This window comes from Lactuca serriola, chromosome 9 (assembly GCF_051521515.1).
Source record: "Lactuca serriola cultivar US96UC23 chromosome 9, Lser_US96UC23_V15, whole genome shotgun sequence".
Taxonomy (NCBI): Eukaryota; Viridiplantae; Streptophyta; class Magnoliopsida; order Asterales; family Asteraceae; genus Lactuca; species Lactuca serriola.
The window spans coordinates 55334822-55354970 of NC_136416.1; the positions used below are offsets into that span (position 1 = coordinate 55334822).

A 20149-nucleotide genomic window follows, 5' to 3' on the forward strand; every position below is an offset into this window, starting at 1 on the left:
TATATATATATATATATATATATATATATATATATATATATATATATATAATTCATATCAAAATAATAAGATAAATATGGTGTTCTCACTATATTAGTATATTTATTATTTGTATTGAAACCGTCACACACATACACACACACACACACACATATATATATATATATATATATATATATATATATATATATATATAATGGTTCAAATAAGAACCACAAAAATTAAGAATCCTAAGAACTCTCATTTCATAAGTAAATATGTATTGTGAATATTAGTAAATATGTTAAAATCCTAATTTTTTTTCTTTTTGATAAGAAAATGGCAAACATGTAATTTATCTAGTCTAATATTTTCGTTCATTCATTCAATTATATTTTCACACACAATTTAAAAAAATACACTTTATAAAATCCATTTACAGTATAATACATAAAATTCACAATTTAATATAATCTATTTTACACAAATTCACAAATTCAGAGAAGTTAAATACAAACTCTTTCATCACCACCACCACACGCCTCCACCAACCACATTTTCCAATGTCGATATGTATATAAATTCATGCAAGACAAATTAAATACTATGTTCATAGTTTAAGAAACCTATTATGTAACGCCCGTAAATCCGGGCTAGTCAATTTAGAGATAATAGAGGTCAAAAATGAATTTTCGGTAAAAGATTATTTATAATAAATAGTCTTAACCAAGTTGTATAATATGTCTCAAGGTTTCCGTACATATAGAGAACGCCGAAATCCGAGTTATAACGAAAAAGTTATGGCCCGTCGAAGTTTTACGGCAAAACCGGCACGAAACCGGGAAGCGTAAATAGTAAATTTACGATGGAGAAACTTTTAGCCTTAGAAATCTAAACCAAAGTTGTAGTATACGTTAAACCGATAACATCCATAAAAAGAACGTCCAAATCTGACTTCGTATGAGGAAGTTATGATTTTTCTAAGATTCGGCTTTGCAGTGCACGGCCCGAAACTCGAATTTTAGTTCGAGCATTTTTTGGCTTACGCGACCTAAATGAGAGTTGAATATCTCATTAATAAGAACTCAACGGTAAAAATATAGATAAAAACGGAGTCCGTATGAAGGAGTTACGAATTCTTCGCGGTCATTTAACAGTCTAAACGCCTCCTACTGTTAAATTTGAGATCGGTCGAGAATTAGCCGATAGAGTCTAAATGAAAGTTGTAGATCTTGATTTTACCTACGTTTTGAAAAAAAAGAACGTCGAAAACGGAGCTCATATGTGAGAGTTATGATTTTTCTAAGTTTGAAGACTGATATGCGATAGGGGATGACGTGGCACCACCAGAATTGGACACGTGGCACCACCAGAAGGCTGCCACATGCCCCAACTCGGCGAGTAGGTCCTCCCACTCGGCGAGTCCATCAGGAATTCGCCCTATACATAGAGGTGTCGGGTCTTGCCATTTCTTCACACCTCTCAAACCTTCTTTCTCTCTCTACAATCTCTCTCTCTAAGCTCCATAACCCCCCTAAAAGCCTAGGTAAACCCCTAGCACCCGAAGGAAGTCCCGAGGCTCCCGGAGTCCCGAGAAAAAAGTCTTTCGACTCGGGAACGCTGCTCCAACGAAGCCCGGTTTTTGCGAAAAACCCGCTGTAAGTGAGCTACGCCTACGTTATTTTTAATATAGCTTCTAATTAATTATAGTAACATTATTAGGACCTTAAAATAATTATTTGGGCTATTATTATGAGTTATATTGAGTGTTATTTAACGCTTATATATTAGTAACAATAGCTAGACTATTAATTAGTCGCAGTTAACGTTAGACTAAACTCTAGTGGTAATGATACTAGGTTTCATTAAGGGATAATTATTTGAAGAGTAACGAAGTGCTGTCCGAGTGCCGACTCACCACCTTACCAGGTGAGTACATAGTTAGTTTCATCTTACACATAGATATGAAGTATTTTATATAAACTACGTGCTATGTGTGAATATTATCTGTATAATTGTTATCTATGTTGAATGAACGATTTTATACATGTTTTAAATGATTTAAACTTTATATGTATTTTATATCTACGATAATGTTGGGGTAAAACATGGGTAGGTGTAATAGATGGAGTATGAGTTTGATGATGAGTTGATAGGTGAAATAGACCGTGAGGTGAGGGTGAGAGGTGGACGATGTGAGAAGCCTTTTTCCCAAACGATGGCCCCGTCATTCAGCAAAGTATGGATGACAACCACGGACTATTCTAGACAGTCCAGTGGAACACTAGCAGGCTCGCAACCTGTAGGTGTTGTGAACGATGTGTTCATCGGTGTACTCTAGAAACCCATTGACACATATTGTGAGTGGATATTGTCGATAAACGAAATAGCCCTGGTAGCTATGGATTTAGTGCCTGTTGAGCAAACCTTGACAGCTATAGATTTAGTGCCCGTTGAGTAAACTCTGGCAACGATGGATTTCGTGCCGATTCCTTAGGATAATCCTTAGGAATGAATTAACGAGGAGTAGCTGATTCTTAGGGTAGACCCTTAAGAGTAAAGAAGATAATGGGGATGTGTAATTGGGTTAACTGTTTGACGATTAAACATAATAATTATATTATTGTGGGTTGAAAACCCTAAGTACTCACCAGGTTTCCCAACCTGACCCACTCAGTTTATTTATATCACAGGTGTTAATATGAAGTCACATTACACTAAGAGATTAAGGAGATATAAATCACTAGTGATAATGAATGTAAGTTCTGTTTATGCTTATGTTTCTGTATTGACAATGACATCCCAAATGTTTTAAAAGGAATAAAAATACTTTTCTTCGGAAATGATTTGATAACGTATTTATCATATTTTACTGGGAACAAATTCCGCAACCTTTTTATTAAAAGAGATACTCTGATTTTTATAAAGCATAAACAAAAATCGGTCTTTTCAGACCGTGAAAATGGGGATGTCACATATTAGTTCACATATTTTGAATTTAACACAAAACAATTATAAAAAAAACTAATGAACTCTTGCGTACTTATACAACACAAAAAATGAATATATTCATAAGAACATTACTACAAAAATTCATATAAGTTATTCATATTTTACCACAAAATTTGTAAAAAAAATCACAGCAAAATACAGTCAATTCACAACTTAATACAGTCAGTTACTGTTTAATACATAAAATTCACAGTTTAATATAATAAATTGACAATTTAATACAAAGAGCTATAACTTTTGAACAGTTTTGACAAAATACTTAAATTGTTAATAGATGTATATATTATCATATAATTCAAAATAATCAATATATTATATCAATTTAGTATACGAATTATTATATCAAATTTAACAACGACGTTATTTATATTTAAAAAAAAACATATGTTTGTAAAGACTTCAACTATATAGGTGTTTCTGCGCGGATATTCGCCTAGTGTGTGTGTATATATATATATATATATATATATTAATAAATAAATAAGTTTATTCTCTTATTGATAAATGTCACGATATTAGAAATATTCATTAATATTATATGTCACCTATCATGCCACATGTCAACCTATTAATTCTCCATTTTAAATTTTAAATTTTATATTTTAAATTTCTCATTCTGATTACATTAAATTAATAATTGATTCTTTATTTCAAATTTCAAATTTTAATTTCACATTCTAATTACATTAAATTAATAACATTAGATTAAAAAAATAAAATAAAATAAATATATATTATAAGGTGATATAATTTCATGTATGTATTTAAATCAACGTTTATAATTTTATATAACTAAAAAATATTTCTTAATTAATAATTTATTTAAAATAATTGGTTAATAATTTAAGTTTTACTATGAAAGTTTAATTAATTTTATAATCGTGGTTCTCACGGGTTATATATATATATATATATATATATATATATATATATATATATATATATATATATATATATATATATATATATAATACTCTATGCTACAATTGAAATCATAAATCTCTATCTAAATATAAATTAAACAATTAAAACCATGTTAATACAATTAACTATCCATTTACTGATTTTGGAGGAGCATGTTAAAATCATAAATCTTTGTGCTGCTAATTTGACAAAATGTAAATATTATTTACTACAGAGAAATTAAATATGACACATGTCATCATTTGACATTGGTAGGAATATGGTAGAAAAAAATTGTATGAGGATATTTAATTTCTCACGAAATGCTAGTAATTAGAAAAAAAATAGTAAATAGGATTTAGGATTTCCGCTTGGTAGTTGTGCTATTGTCTATAAAGTACACCAACCAAGGATAAAGGAAGAGAGACACTACAAATCAATTTTAACTTTTTCAGATTTTTTTTTTGTTTCAGTTTACAAGTAAAATAAAGAGAAAGCGGGGGACTTTCCACTTTACAGATTTCTTATTTCATTTTACAAATTAAAAAACAGGGGAAGCACCAATTATTTTTAGAACCAATTAAAACTTGTTCTTTACGATTTAAGTTATTATGTTGTGGAAAATCTTTGTTTAATTAAAACAATTTGAGATAACATAAGTTATTTCATTTTATTAAAATACCATGGTTGTCACCATAAATATCTAAACATAAGTTACAACGTAAATACTAAAAAGGTCCTGAAATACTATTACAGACCGTAACTGATGAATTATCTGAGCAACTGTTTAACTACACAGCTAGGGGAGTCCTTGGTCGGTGTAATTGATATTAAGGCAACCAATGTATAGAGTATTTAATAAATATTGTATCTCGTTTTATCTATGTATGTGGGTTATAAGTCCACACTAGCAACGTAATTTACTAGACCACCTAGAATAGTCAAGTATTGTCATCTACTCTGGTCGATGACCCAGACATACTTGTCAGTTGTCTGATTTGGACCAACCATTTTTGGTCATCCAAAACTCCCCTCTAATCTCACACTCTACCACAGAATGAGACATATCTGATATTCAACTTATTTGGAACTAAGTACCCTCTATAAGTCTATAACTAACCCAGACTATATAACTAAGGACAAATCTGATTGCAACACATTTCCTAATAAGCAGTACTATTATAGTTATACAAATAACACATAGTATAATTAATACAATTAGCATTTAATAAATACTTTTACTAAATTATACTCTTGAAAGTAACTATGCACTCATATGTCAAAAGTGGGTGATTTGAGGTTAGGGCAGCGCTTCACCTTAACACCTTATATCAATTGAGGAATCTAGACTATCATTATTATAATCCTACCAGGTAGGATCATTGGTAGGATCGCCTACTAAGTCAGTCTATTTTCATATTCCTTTTGACTATAATAATGATAGTCTAGATTTCTCAATAATCTCAATGTATACATCAAGATCTATCAAATAATGAATAACCAAGTAGGATCATATCGGAGGTAGGGTTCGTTTGGTATGCAGAGAATATTGTTTGGAAATCTCACTATAAACATCTCACTAAATCCAGCCTAGACATCACTCCCGTAAGTAGATCAGTTTGTATTATGACTTGGAATTATTGAAAAATCTTATTTATAGGTTCATAATAACGATTATAATTATAAATATAAGTTACACTTGAATTAAAATAAGTGTAGCTCAACTTACTGAGTTTTCTAACGAAAATCGATAATTATGCAAGCAAAACTCTGATATGAGAACTTTTATTTCTTCGGCTCTCTGATTCCGTAGGGCCTTGCTAAAGTAGTCGGGGACTAGAGAGCAAAGGGGCTAAGGGTACGAGAGAGTTCCAGAGAGCTTGGATGGAAATTGGTATGAGAAGTGGCTTCAAATGGCCTCGTATTTATAACTCGAAAATTGAAGAGCACGTCACGCCTCTTGTCAGGGGCGTTGACATGGCTCCAATCACGGGTTGACACATGATGAAAACCCGGTGGGTTATCGGTGCGCGGCCAAGCATGTGCGATTTTATCAATTTTTCATAAATCCATAACTTCTTCATACGAACTCCATTTTTTACGTTCTTTATAACCACGTGTAGCTATTGAAGAGATCTGCAACTTTCATTTAGGCTCCGTCGACTAATTCTCATTTTATTTTTAAACTTATATTTTTAACATACTTAAATTGTTAAAGTCTGTATAAAATTCATAACTTTTTCATATGATATTCATTCTCGAATGTCTTATATCGACGAGATCTATAACTCTCGCTTAGATTGTTTTTCCTAACAATCGACCGATTTTAAATTTGGTTCCTGTGTTGCCCATTGCTACGTTGAAACTTCGAAAAGTCATAACTTCCTCATACGAAGTCAGATTTAGGCGTTTTTTATATGTACGAGTTCGTTTTTTCAATTACTATGACTTTTGTTCGAATCATTTATCCTAAATAATCTTTTATTTTTAATATATGTTTTAGCCCTATTTATTACTTGTGACATACGTTTTTACACAAATATCATATACACCTAATATCTATAAAATTAACATAAACACACACACACACACACACACACACACACACACATATATATATATATATATATATATATATATATATATATATATATATATAAAATATTTACTTTTATTTATCCGTAGAAGATTTCAATCGTCAAATGACACACATACACATTCATAACTATGTCTAGCGATAAACACGGACGTTACAGCGGTAGCGTGATGTCGGAGGTGGTAGCAGTGTTGTGATATTGGCAGCGAACATTATGAAAACAAAGATCTAAAGGAGATCGGCTGAAGAAAGAACTAGATTTAGTGGTGGTCGGACATCTAGAGGAGAAAAGAGCTATATGCTTCCTCATATATGTTATTCCGATAAAGCAAATCAGAGAAGTTGTCTTGTACTTCGTCATATTTGAACATCGGAGATTTGGAGACGAAGCAGATCTGGACTTCGGAGTAAAGTGGCGTTTTTTGGCGTCCCGTCGAAGCATATTAGTTGATGGTAGGTAGTCGGTGGTGGAGAGATCGAGGACGATGACACGAGGCAGCAACTCGATGGTGATGACAGATCTAAAGCAGATGTTCTAGATCTAAATATGACAACCCCAGATCTGATGGTTGGCGGTCGGTAGAGGTGAGATCGACGTCGGTGGCAAGAAGTAGCGGTGAGGGAGATAAGTGCAGACTTGAAGGCAAATGTTCTAGATCTAACCAGATGTGGACCAGGAAGACAATCAAAAACGAGACAAGACCACCAGAATCCTTATGCTCGTCTTTTGGAAGTCGTTGGAGAAGCACGTAATGACGATGGTAACGATTTTAGCCAACGACATGGCAGAAACAGCAGTTGGCGATGGTGGATAGTCGTCGGAGGTAGGTGGTAGCGGTGTTGTGCAGTCGTAAGAGGTAGGTGGTGGTGGTTGTAGAATAAGCAAGTGTTTGAAAGTTGATAAGATTTGTGTATAAGGTTTTGTAAGAATAGTTCAGATATGATGATGATGTTACATGATAAGAAAAATATAGATTAACCAAAATACATTTAATGAAAGTGGTTCTCAAATGGTTCTTAACATTTAAGAATTTTCATTTCATTATATATATATATATATATATATATATATATATATATATATATATATATATATATATATATATATATATATATATATATATATTTATTAATTTATAAACAAAAACTTTTTTTAAAGTTTTTAATCCCTAATAATATTTTTCATCTTAGAATAACATGACTAACCATTGATCGTTGAATGTTATAATATTTTTCGTCAAGAATCATAGAAATGTATATAAGCAGGTAAAAGGTTGATGCAAAAGGATGCAAGAACCATGCTGTAGCTAAAAATGACTTTTACCATCATGACTATTAACATATTAAGTTTATTCAATTTTATATCTTGGAATATTATTAATGTTTTACAAAAAGGAATGAAACCCAAAATTATGCTTGAATTATATAAATAGTATCAAGAATGCAACAAAGTATCAATATTAATATAATAAGACATGAGTTTTTCAATGTTATGACAATGGGACATTTTTAAAGTGTATATGATAAAATGACAATTAGACACTGATAACAAATGATATACATATGTATATAATGAAAAACCGTGGACAAATTTTGAAACACAAAGAAAGGGATATGAAAGAACTTCAAGCTTGAGGTTAAATAGTCTTTAACCTCCTATGGTGACTACATGTAGATTTTTTCTACTATGGGATTCATGGAAAAACAAGAATGACTTACGATTCAAAGTATGTAAGTATTAGGGATGAGATTTAGAACCGGAAAACCGGATCGGAACCGAAACCGGTATAACCGGAAAATGCTTAAACGGTCCGGGTATTGGGTTTCAAAATTACTCTTATCCAGGTTCCAGGTATTTCGGGTATGGGTCTAACGGGTCCGGTTAATCCGGGTTTTTTAACCGGATTTGTTTAAAAAACCGAAACCTGGTTAAATGGACCGGGTCCGGTTTTAGTGGGCCAAAGAACCGATTTAGATGTGGAATCAACCAAATTTTTGTGCAACGATTGTCCCACTCGTTAGAGCTTAACTTACGACTTATTGAAGATCACGGTGGATTTAGAAAAAGCTTTCTACGAGTATGAAATGGAAGGTAATTTTTTTTCTGCATTGTTACTGGATTTTTAGCCCTCTTTAAACTGTCATATGGCAATAGTTATAGACTCTGGAAACACCTAATTTGCATGTGTATTGAGTCACTTACATCCCTTCAAAAATGACATATCAAAGTTGTTTTGAATCCGTTACAGCATTATTGTAGAATTTTAGTTAACTTTAAACCGTCATATCTACTTCGTTATGAGTCCGTTTGGGCTGATTTTTTTAAAAATTGTAGTACACTGTTCGGCAATAGTTATAGACTCTGGAAACACCTAATTTGCATGTGTATTGAGTCACTTATAGCCCTCCAAAAATGACATATCAAAGCTGTTTTGAATCTGTTACAGCATTATTGTAGAATTTTAGTTAACTTTAAACTGTCATATCTACTTCGTTATGAGTCCGTTTGGGCTGATTTTTTTTTTAAATTGTAGTTCACTGTTTGGTAATAGTTATATGTGTATTGAGTCACTTACATCCAAAAATGACATATCAAAGCTGTTTTGAATCTGTTTTGATAGATCGTTCCTTTGCACGAGATGTGGTAACCCGTGAGTGAAGATTTTGTAACTTGTCGAGCAATGGTCTCCTTTCTTGAGAATTTAAAGGTTAAAACAGAATTGGTGTCGACAACTTGAAAACCATTGGCAAATCGGGTTTTCCGGTTCTAAACCCATTTGACCTTACCTACTTTCCTATTTTACGGTTTTTTCAGTTTTAGACTCACTTTACCCGGAACCGAACCGAACCCGGTTCCTATATACCGGTCCGGTTTCCGGTTCTAAAAAATATCGTTAAACGATTCCGGGTTTTCTGGGTCCGGGTCCATCCGGTCCGGGTTTGGACCCACTTTCATCCCTAGTAAGCATACATGAATGTTGACAAGAATGACTTAAAGATTCAAAGTTTATTTTTGTAAGCATACATGAATATTTTCAACCATGTTAAAGATTATGTTGTCATGAATGCTTCCAAGTTATACATATGTACGTGTATACATACACACATATATATATATATATATATATATATATATATATATATATATATATATATATATATATATATATATATATATTCAACATGGATACCACATCAACGACGCATGGACAAAGATTGTGGTGACAATGAAAAGTTTAAGGATTTAGTTAGCATGAGTAAACCTTTTGTAGCCAAATTGTGACAATTTTGAGACTTCAATGCCCAATAAAGTTAACTCCTATTTAACACTTCCTATTTGAAATTTATTAAGATATTCCTAAGCCCTATAACTTTTTTGTAGGTATTCCTAAGCCCTATTTAATTTTAATAGGAACTTGGTTTCTCAAATGTAGCTTGAAATTGATTAAGATATATGAAATATTAGTTTTGAGACTCATGCATTACAGAGTTTATTTAAAAAATAATAATAATAAACAAACATATAAACAACTAAAATAATTGGATTTAATTTAAAATTTTAAAAATTATAAGGAAAGTTGCATTAATGAATTAAATATACATTTATTATTGCATTTTAGTATTATATAAAATTTAGTAAAAATAAATAAAAAAAAATTAAAATAATAATAATAATAATACATGGCTATAATTTAATTTAAATTTACCACAAAATGACATGTGGCATAATGCATAAAAGGATGACAAGTGACAATTATTTTCATTCATTGAGGATGTTTTATCTTATGTTATAAAAGTTATATCTAAGTTAGATGTAACATTTATAACATAAGATGATGCATAGAAAACTTATTGTTCGTTTCCCCTGCTGATGTGTTTCGTAGTTGGATACTGTGTTGATGGTCGAAGTAAAAAGGAGTGTGTCGAGTCAGTTATACCAACCACTTTTTGGGTTTTATGGTCGTTCAAGAATGATGTCATTTTTGTAGGAAATAAGCACCGTAAGCAGTGTATCATGGACACGATCCAAGATTTTCCGTTTAATTGGTTTAAAGGTAGATATAGAAGATTTACTATTTTATGGGTTAATTGGTTGAAAAATCCAATTAACGTCTAATTTTGTACTGTTTTTCTCTAGCTTCTAAAAAAAGATGGTGCATATTTCATATATCCCAATCAATTTCCAACAATCATTTGAAGAAAACAAGTTCATATTAAAATTAAATATGGCTTAGAAATAACTATAAAAAAGTTGTCTAGTAGATGACTAACGCATAATGTCATTCTTTGCATCATACAACTAGAATATGCGTTAGACGATCTAACGCATGCACTTCTTTGTAGTTGTATGATACAAGCGTTATGAAGTATTTTTTTTTTTAAATCCTTATGTCGTTTCATATATTGACATTTACAACATAAAGAAGTTAAGGGTTGTTCTTGTGGTATAAGTTATTGGTCACTAAGATCCTGTGGAGTACTCATCACTAACCACAACTATAATGGATGTTACATCATCACCACATATAACCACATTATGTTTGGTATACTCATCACTATACATCATCTTTTTATTTGAAACTAAATCAAAAAATACAATAAAAACCTAGATAATTTTTTTACAAAATTGTTTTTCATTCATAAAATTAAAAACAAATACATTGATTAAAAATGAGAATTAAAAAAAAAAAAAAAATGAAAATCCCAAAGCTTTGTGGGTTGCTTCAACTTTAACCAAGGTTTGATATAGGAAAAAGCTTTGAAGCATCTTTAACTTTAGTCCAGGTTTGACATAGGGAAAAATTTTGTGGCGGTTGTTTTTTCATATTGTTTTATGGTTGCGTTAAATCTTTCAAAATCATTTGACCAACTTTTGTGTAGGTTGGTAAGATTGTCGTAAATTCCGTTGAAATTGATACACTTCAGCCTTGTCGAGATTTCGACTTACACTTCCCATTAAATCATAAAAAACGGTTTGAACTTTTCTCCAAAAACAATTAGATATTGAGCATCTCTAATTAAGGGTTCTTAGGAAGCTGAAACTCATGCTTGTGTTTAATTCTCTTTTTCCTCTTTTGTGCAAGCCATCCTTTCGCTTTGATTGGTTTTAGTAGTCTTTTTTCCTTTTTATTTTTTGTTTGGGGTTGTTCTAGGTGTGTTTCGGCTACAAAATCTTATGGATCCAGTGGTGAAAAATGTAGTTGTGAAGGTTGGGGTGGTAAAGGTTATCATGGTGATGGTTGTGGTTATGTTTGAAAATGTTTTTGGTACACCAAAGAATATTAGAATTATTGTGGATAGGGTTGTTGATAAGACTGGAAAGTTTGGTATGATTATTGAAAAAATAGAATTTGTAGGATGGGAACCACCTTGGGCAAGTTCATAAAATCAGCATGAGGTGATAGGCATTGACGATGAGTTGTATCTAACGCAAAATTATCAAGATTACAGTTTCGATGGTGGGGTATTTTGATTGTCAATGAGTCAAGTTTCACCCTCTCCCCTACTAGACGTTGTCATTCATGGTGTACAACATAATTAACTTACGACCATGGCCAATCACGACCCACCAGGGTGGTGTTCACGGACCATGGTCGTTGCCACCTATACCACAAGCCCGTTCGTTGTTTATACTCCATAAGGCCTAAGGCAAACACCAAAAAATATGTTTTAAAGTTCACTAGTTCAAGAGTTTGAGAAAGCATTAGTGAATTCCATGGTCAAGAAGAGCAACATCAATGGTGATAATACATGAGTTAAAGTGCAACAAATTGACTCCAATCACTTTTTTTAACATTTTATAGACAGAACGACAAAAAAAATCCATATATTTTCTATATATTTGTAAAGGTAACATCATATCCAAAAATCCAATAAAGCAAATGTCTGCCTACCTTATTAAGATGCCATTCTTTGCATCTTGGCTTCATTTTGATTTTGTTGGAGTTTGAAGGATTATTAATTCTCACGTGTAAAAATGTAGTGGTATTGAATTTTAGACTCTTTTTCTTTCTTATAATGAACCTTACTAACGAATGCAGTGCTACAAATTTGTCTTGTATAGGCACTCGAAAACCCTATTTTTGAGCTCTTTTGCTATTTTGTTTTTAGAAACATTTCACATTAGCTTCTTAGATATCTGTTGTGGTGATGAGTAGCAACAAAACAAGAATCATGTTGCTTCTCACTTAAAAAATGTAAAAGACAAATGCTACTACAAATTCATTCCGACATCATACAAAATCTTGTTATAAACCTCCCTCCGTTTACAAGAAATCAAATAACACAAAATTACTAAGCTGTTAGCTGTTACATTTCACATCTGTCTTACTTTATATCTTATTCGCGTGTATATATATATATATATATATATATATATATATATATATATATATATATATATATATATATATATATATAAGCAATGAATTTCCTTAGAAATTTACAAAGGCTTTCTTCGACATCATCTCACTAACTATGAAGTTGACCTCCATCTAAAAAGTCAACCCCTCTCTCTCACTCTCTGTCCTTCACGTGTTTCATGATTTAGAAACCTAATTCATGTGTTCGTGTGTGTATCTAAGATATACATGGATGGATCTTAGAAACATGAAAACCAATCACGATATGATATATGTATATGTACCGACCTACAAAAGAATCAAAGTGTAATTTTTATTTTTTATTTTGTTCTCCTGAGTTTGTGTATTAAATTAACTATTAATAAGCCTTTTTTTCTGCATTAAGTATAAAAGAAGAGTGAAGTGAAGTCACCTTGTGTGTGTGTGTAGTGGCTGATACAAATACAATGGATGAGTCATCATCTTATCTTCCTGGCACAACGCGGTAGTTGAGAACAAGGTCTTCGGGTTTTTTCCATATATAAGTCCGGACAGTAGCCAAGCTCATCTCAGGATTTAAGACCTATTATTTATTTATTTATTTTTATAAAAAAAAATATATATCAAATTAATAAGCAAAGTCGTAGTATAAAAAAAGTAAAAGAAGAAGGATATGTTACATGCCTGATTATTGCACAAGATCTCTACAGATGGTTTTAGCTTTTGCCAAGGCTTCAATCCCATGGATTTAAAGGAACCATCTCCAACAAAAGGAAGTGGCAACTGCCCTCCCGCATCATTAATCAAACTATCCAATGGCTTCTCCACAACCATCTTCTCCACCACATAGTTCACAACCTAGCACCAAAATACCCTTTTATTTATTAGATACTTAATTATGAAACTCTTCAAACACCTTATACAACAGGAGGACAATTTGGTGTTTTAATGAAAGAAGAAAAGAAGAATGGAGTTGGAGTTACCTTGTGTATTCTTAAAATACGAGGTGCGCTCAGCTTCCCTTGTGTTAAGATCTGGAGAGCTGAACCTTCATATGGTTGCAAGTAAAAGCTGCACCTGAAATGGGGATAAAAATATATATTATATCCATAACTTGAAATCACGACAACCATTCAAATTTTTTAACAGTTATTTGTCAAAAAAGAAAAAGAAGTGAAAATTATAAGGAAATAGGATTACTTGGTATTTTCCCTGGGTGGCAACCGATTATGCAAGACACAATCCAAAACCCACCATGGGAACTCCTCATCTTCTACTCCATCAAGCTCAGTGATTTTCCTCCTCCATTGACCACCTTGAGAACCCTCTGTAATAACTGAAGGAGGCGAAGTAGTTGAAAATTCAAACGGAGGATACACCACACAATCATTTTCACCATTAACAGCATCTACTTCAACTCTCGAATGTGTAATGCTCCTACCAGAAATATCCCTATCCCTATCCCTATCTCTATCTCTATCCCTGCCAGATGTCACTTCCCCATTGGCCAAAGGTTGAGATCCATATTTAACCTTTTTCTTAGCCAGCCAATGAGCCAGCAAACCTTTGAGTGTTTCCCGTGCCAAGTTAATCTGCATCACATTCACATGTTGGTCAGTCAATATTGTGAGATTATTTTACTTTTAATAATTTTACAAAAATGTAATGTAATATTTTACCTTATCGTCCTCGGCTTTTTCGGTGATGTTGAGGTCAATAGCGTACATTTCTGCAGAGAAGCATTGTGGGGTATCCAAATGCACTGACAAGGACCCCAGTCTAGAATCTACAGTGAACCATGCAGGAATGCTGACCTGGCGAACCATAAAAACAAATCAGAAAAAGAAAAAAAGCAACAAAAATAAGAAAAGTATTGTTTGGCTAAAATCAGGAAAGTGTCAAGAAGTACCATCTCAAACAGTTCTTCCTTCTTCTTCTCGAATGAAACCTAAAAAAACAAAATTTTCAGAAAAATATAGAAATAAAATCAGTTCCTATATTATTTATTATTATATAAACCCAATGTCAGTAACCTACCTGTCCATAGTCCTGAATCACAACGCCTTTAGTGATCTCCCAAAGCTTCACAGAACCACCATTATCCTATCAAAGAAGACATGTTTAAAGTTTAAACACCATAACTTCATTCAGCCATGTTATGGTCCCTGTGGTTTGGTGGAATTGCAGGTTCAGTCCAATTTCGATTTTTGTGGATTTCATTTTTGTTGCAATTTTGGTCCCTCTGACTCACACCGTTAAACATGAGGAGTTATGTCCTTATAAAATCAGCATTTTGCCCCTGTTTTATCTAGCAAATGACAAATTTGGTCCCTGTGGTCTATTCTGTTCTTCCTAGTTTGGTCGAAAAGTATAATGATCATTATTAGAAAAATTAACAGCTGACTGAGCCTGTCATTTTCACCAAACCATAGGGACCATTTCTGTAATCTACTTTAGAAAGAATACAACCATAGAAACAGAAATATTTTTTCTCTTAAACTGCTAAACCATTGTGAAGGAAAGAGAAGTTAAAATCCAAATTTTACCTTAGTGAGGACATGTCTTCTATTGTTCAAAATTTCATGCTGCACTATGCCAGGAATCCCCTTAACAGTGAGTGTTGGCTCTCTATAGACAGGAACCTAAACGTCATTTCATAAGTTTGGTCAGTAAATAATGAACATAAAAATACAAGTAAATTACAAACTTGGTCCCAAAGCTTTAACTAGAGCAGCAAGTTTGGTCTAATATTTTGAAATCTTCCCAAAGGTGTGGGCCATTTTCTTAATTCTAAATAAAGAAAAAAATAAATCAGAGGGGTAAAACAGTCTTTTCAGTTTGAGAGGGGACCAAATTTGCAAAGAAAATAGGCCAAAAGGACCAAAACTGCAAGTTGGAAAGTCACTGGATTGAAACCAAAGTTTCAGCAAACCACAGGGACCAATTTTCAATTTTGTCTTTCTTTTAAGACTTAAATTTCGTTTTCAGAGGGACTATATGTCAATATCCACAACGAAATGCAAACTTAGAGACAACTTCGGGAAGATTTCAAAAATTAGACCAGACATACAGTTTGAGTAAAACACAGGGACTAAATTTGTAATTTACTCTAAAAAGCAATTACATATGATTTAACTCACAGGGGTAGATCCTTCCAAGGAAGCACGTGCCCTTGAAAACGACAAGTTTCCAGCAAGAAACGAACCACCTCTCTGAAACACTTGTTGAGGATTATGATCTTCAATAGGCCATCTATGCACAGAAGAATCTGTAGTTGCAACCCAAATTCCATCATCATGTAATGCTAATTTCTGAATAGGATGTTCCCTTGTGCACAATAAGATACTCTCCCTTGTTGCAAGGTCTGTCAAATACAAAGAAAGATCTCTTCCACCACTGTACACATGGCTAAATGATGGAGTGCTAGCAAGTGCCCATACAGAATCCATATGAACAGCATATGAGTGGACACATCGTTGTTGTCCAAGATCCCATAATCTGTAAAAATTAATATTTTGAATGTAAGGGTAAAATGGTCATTTAGTTTCATCCACATGATTTATTGATGAATACCATGTTGTTACTTGTTACCTACCTGATCATAGAATCAGAGGATCCTGATAAGCAGAATCTGCAACCATTTAATTAAAAAAAAAAATCAACCATATTAGTTAAACATGAAAATATCATCACTACCAGATAAAGAAAATGCACCATATGACACACCTCCCTGTAGAGTCAAGAAGCAAAGCCCTGACATTATCTGTGTGCCCTCGAAGCTTCATTGTTTTTGAACCAGTTCTAGAATCCCAAACACGTACAGCCTATAAAAAAGTTCAAGATTTTTAACATATAATATACACAATCTGTGTAATCATTGTAAATTTGAAATGCTATGTTTTGTATTATTCAAGGAGTATACCTTTTCAGTCCCACCTGAGACCAAAAGAGTTCCACTATCATTCATTGCTAATGCATATACAGACTCCTTATGTCCTTTAGCAACAACAGGAACATATCCTTGAGGTTGATTTGTATGTGATGAAATACTGTTGCTTGAGCTGATAGTTCGCAGACTTGTAACTGGAAATGAACCATTGATGCCATTTGAACAATCATCATCACCCTCATTTGACTTGGTCAAAGGAGCAAGAGCACCTTCAAGATCCCAAATGAACACCTCACCACCTAAACCACCAGAGGCAACAATATTTCCCTATAACAATATAAAATGAATATAAACCAAGTGCAAATTGCAATAATAGAACCCAAAAGGAATGAAGAAAGTTTTTAGTAAAGTTACATTTCTCTCTGCAGAAGCAAGACAAGTGACATAATCTGTGTGTTGGCGGAAAGTTCCTGTGCAAGTTCCATCAGAAAAGCAATCCCATGTCTGATAAAACCCAATGTAACATTAGTAGATTCATTTCATCATGGATTTGAAAATCAATTATATAAGATGAAAACAAACCTTAACAGTGGTGTCTGAGGAGCAGGAGACAAGGGTATTTTCTCCTACAAGGACTGCATCATTGACCTGTTAATAAAAGTTTAAAACATATATTTGTGATCTTGAAGAAAGTATGAAATAAAAAAGAAAAAAAAAAAGAAATATACCCAGTCTACATGAGACTCAAATGTAGCTGAGCAAGTAGCACTGTTTTCAGACACTTCCCATCTCTTTAACCTCCCATCACGGCTACCAGTGAAAAGGTAACTACAATTATCTGGAGCTGATGATTTTCGTAGGGCCAAACTATTTACACCTGCACAATGCTGAACAAAAAAAAAAAAAAAAAAAAAAAAGTTCACTGTAAGTTTGTATTTATACACAATGATCACAATCTTTTTAAAACAAGTAAATGTCTATTGATGTATCACAAATAGGAGAAACAAACCAAATTGATTAAACCCTGACCTTTGTATCATTAGCATCAGTCAACACATAAGTCAATCGCTTCTCCTTACGAGCACGAACTGAATTGGATGTGTTTCCTGCACTACCAACCCTGTGCATTGCAGAATTTCCTAAAGAAAGAAGAAGCTCAAGGTATGAATACAATACTGAATTTTCTTTAATACGATCAAAAACTTTGATTATGATCTTATACTATATTATTAACCATCAGTTACAGCTAGACATTATAAGAAATGTTTTATCTTTTGTTCATTTCTTGTTCTAGAAACTCAGACTCTTTCTTGTTCAGTTCTAATATAAACTTGGTATCTAAGCATTGGAAAGTTCTAGGGCTTATGCTTGGAGAATCTCATGACATGTAATATCAGTTAGTAACTTAGTATCGTTTCAAAAGAAATAATATTCAACCTCCAATAAAGCTCATTGACAAACAAAAACTGTAAGAATAGTTAAGAATTAAGATAAAGCTACTAAAACCAACCAAACACGCACGCAAGATATACTTGATATATTTTACAAGCCAAATGAAGCTTCACGTTGATTCATAAGTTAATAATAACGTACATGAGAACCCCTTTGCAACACCACTAAAAATATCATACAGATACTCTATGATGCTTACTAATATCAAACACACGAATCAAAACCAACAAATTAGCTCCTAATCCTTCAAATTTTAACTTCAATTTTCTCTTGCAGTGAAACTTTCCATACCCCAAGCATTCATATACATCAAATGGTATCCCACTGTTCTAATTACTTAGAAATGGAACCATTAAACTTGAAGTTGATTTCAGTATCTTAGCAATAGCAAGTTTTAAGTGATATTTGGGGGAGATTCATAGCATGTAATACCACTTACTATCATTCTCAGAAGCAATTATACTCGATCCGTAATAAGTTCATTACCTTCCTAGTTCATAAAACAGAAACTGCAATAATAATTATGATAAAGCCACTAAAACGAACAAACCAGCCCAACACCCAAAAAATTACAATCCACAAGCCGAATGAAGCTCACGTTGGATCATAATCTAATACAACTTACATCATAAACCAAGCGCAAAGCACACTGCCAAAACAAAATTCGTAAAATAACAAACAGAAAAATACCTTTAAACCCTAAACCGAGCTTCCGCTAAATTCTATCATTCGAAACTCAATACTAATAAAATCATACAGAGATTTGGTGGTGCTTACCGAAATCCAAATCGATACGAAGCAAAATCAACAACGAGATCCTCTGATCCTTGAAATTCGAACTTCAATTTCTCCGAATGAAGTGAAAATTTTCATACAAACGACACTTAGACGGCATCAAACGGTAGTGCTTATTGGCACGCGGTATCAGTAAATTTGAAGTTGAATTCAGATTATAAGAATAAGTAATTAAAACTCAAACTTGAAATTGCGAATTGACGAATGTTTGCGAGGTTAGAGACGAAGGAAGGGAGAACATGGCAGTGAATAATAATGCTACGTATTGGTTTGGGGGTGAACGCTTTGACTCGGTAATTTCTCTTTGATGAAGGGTAGTTTCGGCATTATCGACATTTGGATAAAATGCTTCGATAAGGATTAAGGAAGGAATGCCGTTTCCACAACGGCGCTATTGCGACTACGTTTGCAAAAAGCCCGGTCAGCCGGTCCCCCCGGAAAGTCTTGTCGCGGCGGTGAAAAAGCCCGGTACGTTAAGACCTAAGACAGTCCCCGTTAATCCTGTTCGTTGGATAGAACTATAAAAGGCTATTTTCATCTAATTCTGTAGAAAATATTTATATTATTTTTTGGTGTATTAAAATTTTTATATTTTTTTAAAAGTTTGATTTAAGATTTTTTCAATTTATTTTCATACAACAATTAAAAAAAAACATTATATTATCAACCAGTCCAAAAAATAAAAATATAAAATGTGGGAGAATTTTGATTGCATACGAAATATCCAAAAATAATGAAAAAGTTTGATGCAAAAAATGTGGGTTGCTAATGAGAAAAATGACAATAGTACTTTGAAGAATCATGCAACTAAAAATTATCCGTTTTATAAAGATCAAGTGAATATGGATCAATAGAATATTATTCCTGACAGCGCAATCTTTATTTACAATAATGATGTGATTCAAGAAAGCTTTTGCAAGTGCATGATTCAATAAGGATTGTCTTTCGACCACTTCGACAGCTTACATGGGACATGGATTCTTCGAATGGTAATGCAATTGTAATACCAACAAGTAAGTCATGATACCCTTAGAATGATATAAAGTATTGGAAAATAGTCTAAAAGATATGCAATTAGGATTTTTAAATATAAAAAATCAATGTTTCTTTAACTTGTGATGTTTGGTCCTCCATCGCAAGTTGTCCAAAAAGTAATTTTGTCGTCACAACATATTAGATAGA

The 20149-nt window shown here is 32.7% G+C and overlaps 1 protein-coding gene across 1 annotated transcript; it reads right to left on the reverse strand.

Annotated features, from left to right (window-relative positions):
- Nucleotides 1-12711: 12711 nt before the first annotated feature.
- Nucleotides 12712-19324, reverse strand: LOC145072544 (uncharacterized). The gene is made up of 18 exons (XM_079018992.1): nucleotides 18950-19324; nucleotides 17750-17859; nucleotides 17449-17607; nucleotides 17303-17368; nucleotides 17135-17224; nucleotides 16754-17047; nucleotides 16558-16655; nucleotides 16427-16462; nucleotides 15972-16329; nucleotides 15378-15473; nucleotides 14869-14934; nucleotides 14741-14779; nucleotides 14511-14645; nucleotides 14032-14423; nucleotides 13815-13908; nucleotides 13516-13689; nucleotides 13265-13414; nucleotides 12712-13140 (listed from the first exon to the last, which is right to left on the reverse strand). The coding sequence occupies exons 2-17, from the start codon at nucleotides 17846-17848 to the stop codon at nucleotides 13316-13318; spliced, it is 2295 nt and encodes a 764-aa protein (XP_078875118.1). The 5' UTR covers nucleotides 17849-17859; nucleotides 18950-19324; the 3' UTR covers nucleotides 12712-13140; nucleotides 13265-13315.
- Nucleotides 19325-20149: the final 825 nt, after the last annotated feature.

What these genes read in the sequence shown, in the direction of transcription:
- LOC145072544 (XM_079018992.1), bottom strand. Translation starts at nt 17,848, where the DNA reads ATGCACAGGGTTGGTAGTGCAGGAAACACATCCAATTCAGTTCGTGCT. An exon ending in TTGAGTCTCATGTAGACTGG is followed by an intron (nt 17,369 to 17,448) that starts GTATATTTCTTT and finishes TTTTATTAACAG; the next exon opens with GTCAATGATGCAGTCCTTGT. An exon ending in AGGAAGAACTGTTTGAGATG is followed by an intron (nt 14,646 to 14,740) that starts GTACTTCTTGAC and finishes ATGGTTCGCCAG; the next exon opens with GTCAGCATTCCTGCATGGTT.